The 17,862-nt window shown below is 46.9% G+C and overlaps 1 protein-coding gene and 1 long non-coding RNA gene across 5 annotated transcripts in view; both read left to right on the top strand.

Moving 5' to 3' along the window:
* Positions 1–17,862, top strand: part of LOC115203478 (homeodomain-interacting protein kinase 3) — a 75,796-nt gene that overhangs the window by 7,422 nt on the left and 50,512 nt on the right. For 3 of the 4 annotated variants that reach the window (XM_029768176.1, XM_029768174.1, XM_029768173.1), the window contains exons 1-2: positions 6,298–6,445; positions 8,474–9,758. In XM_029768176.1, coding sequence (XP_029624036.1) covers positions 6,430–6,445; positions 8,474–9,758 — 1,301 coding nt within the window. In that variant the 5' untranslated portion in view covers positions 6,298–6,429. Of the gene's footprint in view, positions 1–6,297; positions 6,446–8,473; positions 9,759–17,862 lie in introns of those variants that run through there. The other variant, XM_029768175.1, reaches the window with a different exon arrangement.
* Positions 15,226–16,422, top strand: LOC115203479 (uncharacterized). The gene is made up of 2 exons (XR_003880176.1): positions 15,226–16,124; positions 16,275–16,422. It is a non-coding gene; the product is annotated as an uncharacterized LOC115203479 (long non-coding RNA).

Raw genomic sequence — 17,862 nt, 5'->3', positions numbered from 1 at the left:
AATTGTAATGGGTCTAAGGTGGCTGGTGAGGTGGTGGTGATATGGTCCTTAATGCATACAGAAGCTCCACACCCACCAGTGTCTACATAAGCTGCTGTATGTTGAGCTTTTGACTGTTCTCTCCCGTTGAGGCAGATTTATACGTGTCCAGTGTGTCACTTCCCTGTATTGACCTGCCCTGCACTCAATTTGTTGGTCTCCCGTCTAAGTGAGGCACGCTGTACGCAGTTTGTTGGTCTCCCCTGTCTAAGTGAGGCACGCTGTACGCAGTTTGTTGGTGTCCCCTGTCTAAGTGAGGCACGCTGTACGCAGTTTGTTGGTGTCCCCTGTCTAAGTGAGGCACGCTGTACGCAGTTTGTTGGTGTCCCCTGTCTAAGTGAGGCACGCTGTACGCAGTTTGTTGGTCTCCCCTGTCTATGTGAGGCACGCTGTACGCAGTTTGTTGGTCTCCCCTGTCTATGTGAGGCACGCTGTACGCAGTTTGTTGGTCTCCCCTGTCTATGTGAGGCACGCTGTACGCAGTTTGTTGGTCTCCCCTGTCTAAGTGAGGCACGCTGTACGCAGTTTGTTGGTCTCCCCTGTCTATGTGAGGCACGCTGTACGCAGTTTGTTGGTCTCCCCTGTCTATGTGAGGCACGCTGTACGCAGTTTGTTGGTCTCCCCTGTCTAAGTGAGGCACGCTGTACGCAGTTTGTTGCACATCAGCTTTTGTTTATCCATTAGCGTTTATCAGTCAGTAGTATGTTTTGGAATGGACTTGCTGCTGTGTTTGTGCCACGTGACCACTCACTCACTCAAAACACGCCACGTCATTCTGCTGTGACTGTTGAATGTGACTGTCCATGCTGTTAGATAAAGCCTCTATGTTCTGGAGCACGGGACCTCATGATGCTTTATCTGTGCCCTTAAGGCTGTCTGTTTTAGCAGTCCTCCACTCACAAGACAAGCCCATAAAAGACCATATGACCGTAGTCTTTGAAGACGCATAGGGCACATGCTTGCCCAGACCCTTAGTGGTTCACTCCTAATTACTGAAGAGACACAGAGTTCGAAATTTAAATTCTAATTTAAATTCAAAGAGGATAGATAAGGCAACTTTGACTGATGGGCCTAAATAACCCAACTTAGACTGATGGGCCTAAATAACCCAACTTTGACTGATGGGCCTAAATAACCCAACTTAGACTGATGGGCCTAAATAACCCAACTTAGACTGATGGGCCTAAATAACCCAACTTAGACTGATGGGCCTAAATAACCCAACTTTGACTGATGGGCCTAAATAACCCAACTTTGACTGATGGGCCTAAATAACCCAACTTTGACTGATGGGCCTAAATAACCCAACTTTGACTGATGGGCCTAAATAACCCAACTTTGACTGATGGGCCTAAATAACCCAACTTTGACTGATGGGCCTAAATAACCCAACTTTGACTGATGGGCCTAAATAACCCAACTTTGACTGATGGGCCTAAATAACCCAACTTTGACTGATGGGCCTAAATAACCCAACTTTGACTGATGGGCCTAAATAACCCAACTTTGACTGATGGGCCTAAATAACCCAACTTTGACTGATGGGCCTAAATAACCCAACTTTGACTGATGGGCCTAAATAACCCAACTTTGACTGATGGGCCTAAATAACCCAACTTTGACTGATGGGCCTAAATAACCCAACTTTGACTGATGGGCCGAAATAACCCAACTTTGACTGATGGGCCTAAATAAGCTGCAAGTGGTTGTGTAACTTATTAGTCGTTCTTCAGGTGTTTTGTCGTTGAGGTAGTCACTGCTGGGGTGTTCAGGTGCTCCATTTCAGGGTACACTAAGGATGCTGAGTAGTGTAGGGTTACTGCACCTGTGTCCGTGTGTTGGGCAGCCAGCCACTAAGCATCTGGTGTCGTGTCAGCGGTGAGACGGACAGCCTCTGAGTCTCTGCTGTCTTTCCAGGGAGGACAGCAGATGGATGGTCTACAGGCAGGATAGTCTATCTGAGCATGTGGTGCTGACAACGTTACACGTCACCTGTTTTACATTTGGAGCACCAAAATGAAATCCCTCATGGGCTGACTGTGGGTTTTACAAAGGGCTTTGCCTTTATGATTATGTGCTGAACTTGAGTCCTAGCCAAACATGGTTCCGAGGTGAGAAACTCATTTTTGAGTTTAGGAACATAAGCAATGCCCAAAGTCTGATAGACATCATGATAACATTTGCCATTCAACCTACATGGGGAGGCCAGGGATATATTCTGGGAAGGTATCTGGGTGTCGTTCTCTAGTCACTCAGGGTTGAGATGCTGGACAGTTGTTGATGGACTATCCCAGAGAGAGCGTTTTCAGCTGAAATGTTCCTCCAGTCTTTTATGAGAGTAATTCTTTGACACTCCTGCGCTGTTTCTTTGCTTTGTCAGGCCCAGTATCTTATCTCCTTGATTCTGACAAGATGCTAAAAGCCCGAAGGCCTTTACAAATGAAACACCTCTTTATATCGGTTTTTATTGCTTACAACATATAGAAAACGTAAATAAAGAAACACTTTATAAGATAGATCCAAATGTAGCCAACTTTCAGAGCAATTTGTTTGGTCTTGGGGTTCATTTCTTTTCTAAGTGAAATTACAGCCTCGTTCCTGTTTTCTCTGTTCTTCTGTTTGCTGCTGAAGGGTTTGGGCATTTTTTGTATCTTCCACGGCACATACATTGAGGAGCCCGGGGCGGGCTGGGGACCGGGGCGGCCTGGGGACCGGGGCGGGCTGGAGCTGCTTGACCTGCAGAGCTGGAGAGACAAATTGAGTTTTACTGTGTGGCAGAACTGTGTGCTATACATTCTCTTCCCCAACCACCAGGTCCACTGACATTTTGGTTGTGCTTGCAATATAACTGTTGTGCAGGACAAGCTAGAGAGATGTGCTTTGTGAAGGCCTAGATCCCCAAATGAATCAAACCTCAAGGAAGCCCATTTGGAGAACATCCCCTAGGGTAGGCTTTCTTAAAGTCGGGGTGTCTTTTCACCCTGTTACTGCCTCAAACCCAACTAAGCCTACTTGTGCTCCTTAACATGGCGATGTGTTTTCCACTATTTGTTTCATTAGTTTTTCCACCAGTATGGGCTGTTATAGTTCTCTCGCCCTGCTCATTTTCACATCTCGGGCAAAACAGTTTCTTCCTCTCCCCACACTGGGGCATTTGGTCTGAGGACAGGTGTGTTCTCTATATTTTTTCGACCCCTCAATTTAATTCCCGCCCGGTTCAAAGGTCAACCATGAGCAATTACTTTGAGCTGAAGGCTGCTGAAAACCCCCAGCAGCTCTGAGTGATGTAACATGACGACGGGGGGCGTATCGGGCTTCAGGAGGTAATAATATCCAGGGCCCTGCAGCTGACACTCTGTAGGCTCTGCTAAATGAAAGCGCCTCCAGTCGTCATCAGTGGCCTTTTGTCCCAGAAGCCTTGGACCACTGTTAGAGAGGGGAAGGGTGTTTAAGAACGGAGTATACACTGTCCACTTATAGCGCCGCTAGCTTATCAGTTTGATGTTTCACACAAAAAGCCCATTTACAGAGAAAATGGTTGCTGCTTGATAGCATTATTGTGTCTCAAAGGCCTGGTTCTCGGTGCCCTGTCACCAAACGGCACCATAGGGCCTGATTGTGTAGAGCAATCGGAGGAATAGGACAGGCCTTATCTGCCTGCTCAGAATAGGGGCTGGAGCGGTGGCTCACAGACCTACCGTTGTTATCAACACAGTCTGTGTGGTGCTTTCCATTGAGCAGATTTTCTGGAGGAGGCTGGGCCCTCCACAGTGGTTTGTGACAGCCTCGCATTTCCTGTGGTCGGACTTTACGCATGTTTTCTTCTCTTTTAAACGTCTGCCGGTTTGTTGAAGAAGGATTCTGGAAACGTTGTTGTCTGAGTAAGCGGAAGCCAGGGGATTTGAGCAGTTAGCCCGAGTGCAGCCAAGGATTGCTGTGTTTTTCCACCACATGGTCTCATTCAGACCGGAGAGACTGGAAGCTTGGCTGCTCATGTGAAACGGTCAGTACTTTGTCTAAACTGACGACACAGGCTACTTATTTTAGAGTAAAGACATCATTTAACACAACTCTGTCAGCTGAGAGGGATTTTACCATTAGTCTAAATTAGGCTTAGTGATTGACAGTTTGGCCTAGCATTAAACTTTTGGATGTTTTTTGCGTTTATTCCTTTACTTGATGTGTCTTTTAATCTCAACAGATCTAGTGTTCTGCCACAGGGGTTGAGAGTTGTTTTGAGGAGCCCAGTTGTGTTTCCTATGTTCTGTGTTTTTTTTCTTCAAGCAGAGCAGCTATTTGGCCTCTCGCTCCCTCTGTACCTCTCCCAGTCACTGGTGTTGGTCAGACAGACACTAGGATGGCCGCTGGGTTAATATTTGCACAGCGTGGGCCACTAGTCAGGCCAGTAAACTGGACACCACCCTTCCTGGAGCTCTATCTATCTATCTATCTTGCACCAGAGCTACTACCCCAGGCTCCACAGCAGTCCAGTCTCACCCTCCTACCATCTGGTTTCTCTTTCATCCTTGGTTCAGGCAGTAATGGTCTGCCACTGTCAGCGACAGGGCGCAGGGAGTCAAATGTTCTTTTGAGAAATGGAGAGTTTTTTTTATTCTGGTTTTCTTCCAGAAAGCACCGCCGACCTGTCTGCTCCTGCCCCGGGGGGCCAAATGAGGAGAGCAGCATCATTTCTTGTAAGCTAGCGCTCTCCTGCCTGAGATCGATGTGATGGCCTATGTAATACTCAGTGGGCCTGTGCAGTCACCTAACCCCTGCAGGTTATGACTAGCCTCCCCCTTCTTGGCAGAGCAGAGATCATGTATAGTATGGCGGTAGTTGAAGGAGGGGTAAAGGTTGGTTAATGCTTTAGATAACCTTATCTGTATCAGGGTTTGACTGTGTCAGTTGCTGAGGTCTAACGTCATCGGCTGGCTATACAGAACATTAGGAGAGTGGAGCGGCCAGTATTGATGTGTTGCTGATTACTGTGCGATTTGGTTGTTTTCCATACTGTAGGAACAGCAGGACATGGTGCACACAATGAGGAGTGTTCTCTGTGGTGGCACAACCCAGCTGTGGAGAGCTCCATGGCCTTCTCTTAGGACCAAGCTGCTTTCTGCCAGTCATGACAAGCAACAACCACTGTTGGGGTGGATTCCATGTGCCTTCATTTCAATTCAGGAATTTAATGGAGCGTTCCTTTGGGACATTTCCGTAATGTAGAGGCCAAACAGGGAATATTTCAATTGGATTTGAAATGGCCTATTCAAAATGGAATTGCCTCTACTTTTGTTTGATGACCTGTCTTAATTCTCTGACTGAAAGCCTTGTTGTGGTGCCAACAGATGTGACACCGTCATTCAAAACTAAACGCATTCCTTTGAGTTACTTGTTAGATTACGTAATCATTGATTGCACTGTTAGGAACTGGGTTAGTCTCAGCTTGTAGGCCACCGGGGCCAAAAGCCATTTCCTGTTCTCACCCTACCACTCTAGTTTGAGCTTGTTCTGAACACTATGTTGATGGAAAATGGTTACTTGGTCTTATTCTGACCAACCTTACCCTAATCTGTGTCTCATCACATTAGTGCACATGTGTCAAACTCATTCTACAGTGGGCCTAATATTTTGGGGTTTTCCCTCCTCCTTTGTACTTGATTTTGATTGATTAAGGCCACTAATTAGTTAGCAATCTCCCCTCAGCGGTCTGTCTAGGTCTTAATTGAAAGGGAACACTAGGCCCTCCGTGGAATGAGTTTGACACCCTGCATTAGTGACTGGAAGATAGCAGCACACTATTAACAATATTTTGTTATGCTCTTATTTTGAAAATTCCCTCTCCGATTGGCCTGCTTTAGCAAGGCCAACCTCTCCGATTGGCCTGCTTTAGCAAGGCCAACCTCTCCGATTGGCCTGCTTTAGCAAGGCCAACCTCTCCGATTGGCCTGCTTTAGCAAGGCCAACCTCTCCGATTGGCCTGCTTTAGCAAGGCCAACCTCTCCGATTGGCCTGCTTTAGCAAGGCCAACCTCTCCGATTGGCCTGCTTTAGCAAGGCCAACCTCTGAATAAAGCTAAAGCCTAAAAGGTGTGTGTAGAAAAGCTGAAACAACAAGCAGTCCAGAAGCTACCCAGTGTTGCCTGCCTCGTCAGTCTAGAGAGTCAGGAATTGGCAGGCTCCCCTTTCTGCAAGCACGTGATTGCAGCCTGTTGAATAGTGCGCACTTCTGAAGTTCCCTTTTGCTTTGCACTGCTGCTGCTGAGCACAACCCAGGCAGACTGTATACTGCAGCTCTCCGCCCGTCCTCCTAATAACTCCCATGGGAGGGAATCATCAGGGTGTGCCTCACTGAACTTCAGAAAGAGGACAACATCTCCTAACATGGAGGAGAATGAGAGTGAAGACAGGTAGGCAATGACTAGGAAAGTTCTGATTCTTGGCTATTGAGCCGCATGTGCCTGCTATCGTTGAAAAGTTGGGGACTTGAGAGGAAGGTGTTTGTTCTCTCATTTGGCACCTGTAATTATAGCTCCTTACTCCACCTGTAATTATAGCTCCTTCCACTAAATCTGGAAGGTGTAATTTGGGAACAATTATTTTCTTCTCATTTAGGAGAGGTGCTGTCTACTCGACAGTGTGCCCCTCTCTGTGACCCACCACCCACAGTCTTGTTATTTGTGAGACGGGGTTGTCTTTTGGAAGCTCTAGCAGTCTAGCGACGGGGCTTTGGGACGAGGCATGCTCTGCATCTAAATCCGTCAAGGTGAATGCACCGTTGATTTACAGGGAAGAGCCACTTTGATGTCACTGGACGGGCTCCAGATGAAAGGAAGTAGGTCGTGGGCTCTCCGGCAGGGCACACGGACAGCTATTCTGATAAGGTCACTGTGCCAGGGCGCCCTGCCGCCCGCCACAGCTGCCACCTCTCTTTAGACCCCCCCCCCCCAAAAATCCCACAGAATATTAATAAAAACGTATCATGTTATCCTAGTCCCTCACTAGCCCAAGGCCAAAGACCTCATCCAATTTCCAAATATTTTCAATGGTATTCGCTGGGATGGCGTCGCTTCTTGTTTTTCTTTTTTCTCTCAAAATAAGAGAGGGGGGTGAGGGAGGAGCATTCCTCTCTGAGCTGTGTAATGTGAGAGGGGCTGGCTGGCATGCAGACATGATGCTAGGGCTCTGCTCCCCCCCCCACTCTGAGACTCTCTCTCTTTCTCTCTCTCAACCACTCTCTTCGAACACATCGGTTGCCTAGAGACCCGCTGTGGGATGCATGGTAACGGCAGGGAAAGGTCATCCAAACCTGTTTGAGAAGTTAGTCATCCCCTACGGTGGAGGTGGTAGGGGGGCTCCATTGGATGAGGCCAGAATGGTGAGGGTGTTCTAGAACACTCCACCGGAGCGTGTCTTCTTCCCTCTGCTAGGCGCTTGATTGGTCAGCTTGGTGTCTCTGGCTGTGGTGGGAGTGGGTTTTCTTTCTGCAGAGGTGTTTGGTGTGGGGTTGTAACGGGCTAAAGGTCAGCTGTGATGTCATCCCTTGACTGATGCAAGTGTCATTATGAGAGCAGTGTGGAAGCCTCTGGTTGTTCTTGCTGAACTCAGCAAATATAACCAAGCAACAAGGCAAATTCTTGCCAATGCACTTATCTCCATTCACTATGTCTTAATGGAGGGGCTGTGTTGCTGAATTTTGTGTTGCTATTATGCAATTGCACATGCAAACATTCAGAGTGAGCAGGCTTTGGAAAAAATGGCCCCCTCCCAGTACTTTTCCATCGTTCTCTTGAGAAATGGCACCATGGTATAAAGCCTTCCAGTACGAGCACAAATGCAGCAGTGAAGCGTTCAAGCTTCCGTCTTGTGTTTATGAAAACAATATTTAATCAGAAGGATAAAAACAGGAGAATATCTGCACGTTATTAGGCTAGCCTGTATAGTGAAGTTTACCACAGGGGGGTGTGTGTGTGTGTGTGTGTGCGCAGCTTGTTCAGAACAACTGGAAAGGTCACCTTTTCACTATGCAAATCAATCAGCCAATCGGCAGCCTCCAGTCATTTGTTGACATGGTCTTTTTATATCACTATGCAGACTGGACTTTCTCATCCAACAGGAAGACATGAAAATACACCTACATTTATTTAGGCCCAGTGTCATTTTATTTGAATTGACATCCCCTCATAGCCACTTACCTCGTTGACCTAACTGAAATCACATTATGTCATGTCCGTGGTGAAATTGATTCTCATAGGACACTTTGACCTTTCACACTGCTCTTTGCATTAACGCTATAGTGAGAACCTTTTACAGTTGGTGTTTAATATTTTAGATGTTGTGTGGGTGTGAGCATCAAAACAACGTTCCCTAAGTAGGTTGATCAAGCTTTGATAATATGCTAACGTTGTCTTTCTCCTCTTTTGAATGTCTCTGTCCAGGTATGGCCTCACAAGTCTGGATCTACCCACCACACATTTATCAAACCCAGACTAGTGCCTTTTGCAGCGTGAAGAAAGTCAAAGTGGAGCCCAGCAGCAGTGTGTACCATGAGAGAGCCCAACCGTGGACTTCTCTGAACGGCAGAACCCTTGGCATAGCGCACCCGATCAGACTCGCTCCCTCCTTTGCGACCCGAGACTCTGCAGCGGGCGAGAGAACGTGTGGCGGAGGGCAGGAGTTCCCTGTACAGACGGTGGCCGTGCGTGGGGTACGGAGAAAGCACAACGGAACAGGAGGAACAGGCCCGGCGGAGGCCCAGCAGCCCCAGGACACAGGGCCAGTCCCCTGGCAGGGCAAGGGGCAGAAGCAGACGGACAGAGACAGGGGAGGCAGCAGTAGTGGAGCGACAGGAGGAGGGGGAAGGGGGGAGGAAGGTAGAGGAGGAGGTAGGAAGGAAGAGACAGAAGGTGACTGGGAAGAGGGCGATTGTGGAGGTTTGAACTTGGCTGACAGCGCTCAGCGATGTGGGCTGAAACGTAAGAGCGAGGAGCTTGATAACCGCGGGAGCGCCATGCAGATAGTGGAGGACCTGTCCATGTTGCCAGCCATGATGCAAACGACCAATGGGGGGAATCCAGCTGGGTTGCCCGCGCCCACGGCTGTAGGGGGCGGAGGAGGACCCCCAACCAAACAGGGAGCGGCGGGCGGAGCAGGAGGGGGTGACGGGGACTACCAGCTGGTGCAGCACGAGGTCCTGTGCTCCATGAAGAACACGTATGAGGTGCTGGACTTCCTGGGCCGCGGCACCTTCGGACAGGTGGTAAAGTGCTGGAAGAGGGGTACTGGGGAGGTGGTGGCGGTGAAGATCCTGAAGAACCACCCGTCATACGCACGCCAGGGCCAGATAGAGGTGGGCATTCTAGCCCGACTGAGCGGGGAGAACGCGGATGAGCACAACCTGGTGCGGGCCTTCGAGTGCTTCCAGCACCGCAGCCACACGTGCCTGGTGTTTGAGATGCTGGAGCAGAACCTCTATGACTTCCTCAAGCAGAACAAGTTCAGCCCGCTGCCGCTGAAGGTGATCCGGCCCGTGCTGCAGCAGGTGGCCACGGCCCTGAGGAAGTTGAAGACCATGGGCCTGATCCACGCTGACCTAAAGCCGGAGAACATTATGCTGGTGGACCCTGTCAGGCAGCCCTACAGGGTGAAGGTGATAGACTTTGGCTCAGCCAGCCACGTGTCCAAGGCTGTGTGCTCCACATACCTCCAGTCCCGCTACTACAGGTCAGTGTCCACCGAGCTTGGAGATGGAGGGTTACACATGCAATGCTGGGTTGTTTGTGTACAATACAGGCTGTCTATAATAAGTCAGTGAGTCAGCGCAGGAGAGGCCAGGATGATCAAATTCTGACAGTAAATCCTTAAAGTTTAACAGTAATGACATATATCCTCCCAGATATGCTGGAGCTTCTGGTAGGGAGCTGAGATCATCTTGAAATCTAATTCTCTGGTGTCCACATATAGGCTACCATGAGGTAGGGCTGCACAATGAATCGATTTTATATTGAAATCGCAATACGGACATGTTCAATATCCGTATCACATGCAATATTTGGAAATGCCACTCAGCCGTGTGTAAGATCCGTTTTCTAGTTGACTCCTGTTTTTCTCCTGCGGCTGCTTTCCACACACACCAAGGCTGCCCTGTCACTCAAGGAGTTCCTCCCCTTACAGCCACTAAGTTTGCACTCTGTTTTGTTTGGTCAAATGCAGTCAACAGATTGTTCCGAACAAGAACGATGCTGTGGTCCACTTTACTTTTTAAAAGAAATAATGTTTTTTCTATGATTCTAACAGTTTACCCAAGTGTTTGGATTTTTATCACAAGCCAAATCACAATCGCAATAATAAAATAAAATATTCACAATATATTTTTTTGCCCATATCGTGCAGACCTACCATGACAAAAAAACGCCCTTCTGAGGTCAGGCAAGGATATGTCTTCTCTATTGCCTAACATCCTGCTCGTTCAGGAGCCGCATACCACGACCTGTGAAAAAATGTGACCCCACAGCATTACTGGCAGGGGGTAGCCCGCTCACGTCCCCTCAGCCTGGGAAAGGAAACAGTGTTCTGAAAACAGACTGCAACACAATGAGGCGGGAAAAAAATCAATAACTGTCTGTATGAGTTTGTGAACATCTCACACATTGTTATCAGTCCTGGTGAGGCTGGGTTAGGATTGAGCCCTCACCAGTCTGTAGGATTTGTCAAGATGTCATGGTGAGCAAGGAACTGCCTGTAGGCAAATATTTGAAGTGTAAGCCTTAATGCACAGGCCTATGCTTACACCCGTTTGATGAAATATCTGTGAAGAGCAGGAAGGCCCACTGCATCTGTACAGTATGTGTGTTTCCCTTGGAAGGAAATGTGAATGTTGTGTAAAGAGCGTTAGGCCATGTTGCATAAAGACCATGTTGCATAAAGACCATGCTAACCATTTGAGGATGAACTGCTCCTCTCTCAGCCCAACACCTCTCGAGTCTGAACGTAACTCTGTTACGAACCCTGATGCGTAACATAGCAGCCTATCTGGTATGTTTATGCTGAGAATAATGTTTCTTCTGCTCTTGGACAGGCCAACGGAAAACTCACCAGAAGAATTCCTCTTGGCAGCACCCTATAGGTGCCGGTAGCTTTAGTTTTGAGAAACGGGGCCCTGAAATGATATGAACTGTAACGTAATGGTCTGGACAGGAATGACCCAGTTTAGTGTCAGTCTGTGGTTTCTACCTCGTAGATGCTGTGCTGGCAGGCTATTTGTGTGATGAGGAGGATGTTTAGTGAAGCCTCAACCCCATTCAGTACTCAGTTCCTGAGAGGTCTCATCGGAGGAAGAACATGCAGGATGACTTGTTTTTGTGACCGGAAAATACATTTGTCCTCCTTAAATAGAAAGCACTGTACTGTCTCTCAGAACATCTCATAGGGGCAGCTAGGCCTATTTAGTGATTCACATACATTATATATATAGGGGGGGATGGTTTGACTGTTAAACAGCACAGAGGTCTGTCTTGTAAAATGTCATGATGGAGTTGTAATGTAATATCTGTAATGGTTCTGTCATAGCTGGCTGCACCATATAATGTCATAACCTTGCATTAGCCACCGTGAGCTTCCAGCTGCTCTGGTACCAGATCCTGTTCTGTGTGATGGTGGTGAATGATGTCACCCTGATGAAGGCTTTAATGCCGAAACTAGTCGGTTTAGGAAGCACCTTTTTACTGAACCTGAAAAGGCCTGAGAATCACAGACTTGGTTTGTCCTTCAATTCATACACCTTGGTCTGTCTGTGAGGTGGGAGCCTCTTCTTTCCCCCTGCTTGTTGTGGTAGCACAGGTCTGCCTTGGTGGAGGACCTGGCAGCTCCTGTTTTCCACTGCCTCAGAGGAGCATCATCAGGCAGCCTTACTGCACGAGGATGGATGTTTCTAATTATCCACTTCTAATTAAAGTCTCTGCTCTGGTTCTGTGGGAGGTGGGGGACAGAGAATGGGCCGTGTGCACTCCAGCCATGTCCTCACTAAGTGGGTCTAACACAGGCTAGGCTTCTCTGTTGTCTGGTTTGCTAATGGTTTGCTATTTGACATGTTTATTGAACAGACCAACACCCAAGAAGGAGGCTTTCATTTTTGCAAGCCGTTGTAAGTGGCAGCATAAAAGTAACATTTCAATTGAGATTGTGTCTGTACCACAACACAGACGTGAAGTCCTGTGTGTGTTTTAATTTGCACTTTAAAACCCCTTCATCCCGTGTATCTTTCTCAGCCCTGGGTCTTCTGCTGGCTCTCACAGAGACGAGGTCAGCCACGAGGTCAGCCACGAGGTCAGCCACTAGGGACTGACTCACTGCCTCAAATTCATGTGCGTCATCTCATTCCAATTCCAGCTTTTTGCTGCATGTCTACTCAAGGCATGTTGGAGAGGCTTGAAGACAACACCACACACACACACATACACACACACACACACACACACACACACACACACACACACACACACACACACCCTATAGATATAGCATGTTGTAGACCTATGGTCAGTTCAGAGTAGTTTGTCTGTCTGGTACAGTGTTTAGCATCGTTGTCTGATAATTCAATAGAGCCACAACTGACACACCTGGTATCCAGAGGAACCGGGGCAGCCAGACAGCAGTGTCTGTGTCCCAGAGATCAAGTCAGCTTTTCCCTTGGTGAAAATGTCAGGAATGTCCAGGGGAATCTTGGAGAGCTCTAGGGTGTATTCATTACACCGATTCTGTTGCAAAACATTTCGTTTACTCCAAACAAAAAAACGTTTTGCAACGAAAACGAGTTTCTATTGGACAAATTCCGTTATGTCCCTCCCCGTTTCATTCTGTTTGCTCTGTTTGCTTCCGTTTGGTTCTTAAACAGTAAACGGTTTCCATTGCAGGACATAATGAATACACCCGTGCTGTGTATCCTGCTCTAAACACACAGAGCTTCCAGGTTTTTAGGATCATACATGTGTGCTTCCAGAGTTTGATACATTTTCCTAACGCCCCATGGGAGTTGGAGTATACTGTAGTTGTTGTCTGTATTGCAGACTTGGCACCTGGTAGATAATATGTTGTCGTTACGTAGGTGTGGACACCTAATCCCCACATGCCCCTGCTGCTCCCTCTGATTAAATCTGATGACACAGTCTGTCTGAGCCCATACCAGCCTCTTACTGCCCTAGACTAGACTCCAGTAGTCTGTGTGGCATTACTTTGCATTTGGCTGTTATTAAGATGATGCAATTTGATTGGTTCCCCGGTAAGCTCCTCCCCTGCCCTCAGAGCCCATCATCCTACTCCAGGAAGTTGTTTTTGAGACACTTCCTGTTGATATCTGATTGGTGTGGACTCTGGTCAGTCATTTCATTTTGAACATCAACAGCCCAGCCACTTTTGACTTCTGAAAACGATGTGCAAGTGATGATGTCCTAGGTCAATCTCTTGAATGGGCTTGACGATTATATCATAAAATTCATGAAAACGCAGTCATTTAAGATACAGTGTATATAAAATTATATTAGTGTTTGTGGAATTTACTTCTGCCAGATGCCTTTTATGAAGTTATGTTAAAGACCATTGCGCTTCGTTTTTCGTCCATTTGAAAACCATAAAAATTTAACTCCAATACTAGTTCCTGGAAAGCGGTGCGTATAGCCATTGAACAAACTGTATAAACCAGACTGGGGTGGAGCGTGCAGAGTCAGTAATGAGACTCCAGTAAGTGTAGCTTCCATTCCCTCTCAAGTCTCCTGGGCCTATGATGTACTGACTGACTTTTCAAGTTATTTAACAACTCTCTCATATCTTCAATTTGTGCACGTGTCACAGGGGTGGTGTTGGCAGAAGTTCTGTGGTATGATTCTCATTTTATAGGCCCTGTACATAAGACTAAAAGTGATGACGTCATTGATCTCTTACTGAGGAAAGTTTGTCTCCTCACAATTCACTGGGCTCGATCATCAGAGATACTGACCGTTGGGCTAGCTGAATGCATAATTCATGTGAGGTGCCAGGCCAGCAGACCACGTATGCGAGGACATATTGGGTAAATTGTGCTAAAAGCCTTGAAGACATCTTTGAGAGTACTCTCCTGCCCTCGTTTGATTAATGCTAGTCAGTGGCTGAGTGAGAGGTTTAATTCCTCAGTGAGATGGAAGGAGTCAGTGATTAGTTTGTACTCCTAATGTTATGCCTTAGCGTCCGGGGGAGTTTACACTCTAAAACCAGCCTTTTAAATAGTACTGTTATTACTTGGGAATTGGAGGTTTCTCTCTTTCTCTAAAGAACTGATGGGAGATTTAGTTTGATGTATGAACAGAGGATGCAGTTTGATGGAATTTTGATGGTATCTCATTCAATTACGCGTTGCAAGTTCAGACCGAAAGTGAGGTGAATCGATCGGGAAAGAGTTTGAACAGGCCTCCTTAAAATGTTCAGCTAAGTTGTATCCATAGGGAATAGATGGATGCTGTTCGTTACATGGAATTGCACTGGTGGAAGTGGACACCATGGGCTAGTCTGTCAATGCCAGTATCACGTAGCCTAATCGTCTGCTGATGTGGTATCATCTCAGAGACGATGAGACCTTCTGCTTTGCTTCTCTCAGACGTTTAAAAAACAAACTGCCACATTTCAAATGAGCCTATTTGCTTGTTGTAGCCTATTCTGTGAGGTTATTCTCTTTTGTAGTTTTTGAGTCAAAGTCGCAACAACAAAAAAACCATCCCTTCCTAAGAAATGACAGTATTAGGCTGTTAGCTATGTCATTTAGATGTGGCCTAGTCTCTTAGTAATGTGTTTGGGTTGGTGGAAAAGGGAAGATACTGTAGAATGACTGTCACATGGCAGCTATATGTCTTAGTACAGGGGATTTACATTTCATTTGAATAAGTCATGCTGCCTGAACATATTAAAATGGGAGACTTGGTTCTGGGTTATCCATTTCCCTCTGTATGCAGCGTCTGTAGATTCCTGCTCACTGAGGTGAGATGAGTTGCATTGACCCGAGTTGAGACTGGCGTTCTTCAGAACACTAGAAAACCGCATGCTTGTCATAGATGACTTGATTATTCAAATGGCATCTCTGTGCAGCCTTGGCCTTTTTACTGCTGCTTCTCTGTAGGTGTGGTATCTCTGTGCAGCCTTGGCCTTTTTACTGCTGCTTCTCTGTAGGTGTGGTATCTCTGTGCAGCCTTGGCCTTTTTACTGCTGCTTCTCTGTAGGTGTGGTATCTCTGTGCAGCCTAGGCCTTTTTACTGCTGCTTCTCTGTAGGTGTGGTATCTCTGTGCAGCCTAGGCCTTTTTACTGCTGCTTCTCTGTAGGTGTGGTATCTCTGTGCAACCTAGGCCTTTTTACTGCTGCTTCTCTGTAGGTGTGGTATCTCTGTGCAGCCTAGGCCTTTTTACTGCTGCTTCTCTGTAGGTGTGGTATCTCTGTGCAGCCTAGGCCTTTTTACTGCTGCTTCTCTGTAGGTGTGGTATCTCTGTGCAGCCTTGGCCTTTTTACTGCTGCTTCTCTGTAGGTGTGGTATCTCTGTGCAGCCTAGGCCTTTTTACTGCTGCTTCTCTGTAGGTGTGGTATCTCTGTGCAGCCTAGGCCTTTTTACTGCTGCTTCTCTGTAGGTGTGGTATCTCTGTGCAGCCTAGGCCTTTTTACTGCTGCTTCTCTGTAGGTGTGGTATCTCTGTGCAGCCTAGGCCTTTTTACTGCTGCTTGTCTGTAGGTGTGGTATCTCTGTGCAGCCTAGGCCTTTTTACTGCTGCTTCTCTGTAGGTGTGGTATCTCTGTGCAGCCTTGGCCTTTTTACTGCTGCTTCTCTGTAGGTGTGGTATCTCTGTGCAGCCTAGGCCTTTTTACTGCTGCTTCTCTGTAGGTGTGGTATCTCTGTGCAGCCTAGGCCTTTTTACTGCTGCTTCTCTGTAGGTGTGGTATCTCTGTGCAGCCTAGGCCTTTTTACTGCTGCTTCTCTGTAGGTGTGGTATCTCTGTGCAACCTAGGCCTTTTTACTGCTGCTTCTCTGTAGGTGTGGTATCTCTGTGCAGCCTAGGCCTTTTTACTGCTGCTTCTCTGTAGGTGTGGTATCTCTGTTCAGCCTAGGCCTTTTTACTGCTGCTTCTCTGTAGGTGTGGTATATCTGTACAACCTAGGCCTTTTCACTGCTGCTTCTCTGTAGGTGTGGTATCTCTGTGCAGCCTAGGCCTTTTTACTGCTGCTTCTCTGTAGGTGTGGTATCGTACTTTGGCTGCAGTCCCACAGCTCTTTGTTTGACAAAAGTTTAAGGACGGTGTTATGAGAGATGAAGTTTATTTCATCATACAGTACCGCTGAACTTTAGAATTTCACAAATGATAAAGAGCAGTACACGAAGAAAGAATAATTAGTTTAATTCGTTGTCATACATATGAGGTTTTCTGGGTAAAGTAGTCGTATGCTTTAGTAGCCATGCATACAGAGTTCAGAGCAGTTCCAGTATGAACGGGGAAGCTGCAGCAACGTGTATGTAATAAGGAGGGATGATCTCTCATGGTCTGTCATTTGTCTTCTCTCTAGTTGTCCACCAGTAGCAGGCTAAACATTAGGAGTTTAGTTACATACTAGGTCTAAGCTTGTTGACAGGTGTGCATTTCCGTAGACAGTGGAGACATCTCTTGAATGAATCATTTAAACCAGAATGCTCAAGCTATATCCAGATGTGTGTAGTCAAGAGAAATGAGTTTGCAGTACAGTACCACTGATGACCATTTCTGCTTCTCTAGTCTGATAGTACAGTCTGCTTGACTCTCTTGGTGTGCATGTCAGCTGCAGAGGAGTAGGCCACAACATCCTCTGTGTTTAGCTCATCTCTCTGCTCTCTCTGACACACACACACACACACACACACACACACCCTAACACACACACACACACACACACACACACAGGCCTCCTTTCACTCACTTCTGGTAAATGCACCATATTTTAGGAAGTGACTCCAAATAGAATCGACTCACTGTAGCCCTACACTGTACTTTAGTGACTTTTGTCAGGAAGTTAAATACAGTGTGCAGCTGCTCTCTCCTCCATTTGCCAGTTCTACCCATCGAAAGCACAGGTTGCCAAGTCATTCTCACCAGCCATTTTATCTTCAGATACAATTTTAGAGCAGTATGTTGCCTACTTTCAAAGGAGGACCACACAGAATGATAAGCCTATTCCACCATGGTACTATGTGTCAGAAGAGCTGGTGGCTTCATGAAGATTTCTATTCAACCTAATGGGGGATGTCATTTCACAAGGCAAGAGGGGCAGTGATATCATGTATGCCATGAACAAGGCACAAAATATTCATTCAGTTGAACAATGGAGAAAGTTCCCCTCAACATGCAGTTTGCCATTTTACAATTCCCCCAAAATCAATAGAGTTTCAGTGGCCTTTCCCTCCTCCACTGCATCCAGGTTGTGTGTGAAATAGAAAAGGAAACTGTTAGTCTGTATCCAGATGTTCCCGTTCTGACCCGTTCTGACCCGTTCTGTACCTTACCGGGGAATACGGCATCACGGCAACTACACACAAGGGCTGATATGAAACAACAACTTCTTAATATATACTTTCTTTGTTGATGCACAAAACAATTTAGACAACAGGGATCTTGATCCAGAAGGGGATTGAATTTCTCTGCTGTAACCAAGAAGCTTGGTCTTGACTTGTAGCCAGTTAACAAACCAAACGCAGAGCTGGAGGCCTGAGCTGGATATCATTTCTTTGACACATCTTAGGTATCTTTATAGTTAAAAGTAGTGGCGTAGCATACATTACGCGAGGCGGGATGCC

Source organism: Salmo trutta, chromosome 12 (genome assembly GCF_901001165.1).
Source record: "Salmo trutta chromosome 12, fSalTru1.1, whole genome shotgun sequence".
NCBI classification, from domain to species: Eukaryota; Metazoa; Chordata; class Actinopteri; order Salmoniformes; family Salmonidae; genus Salmo; species Salmo trutta.
This window is presented reverse-complemented; position numbering and strand designations above follow the sequence as displayed.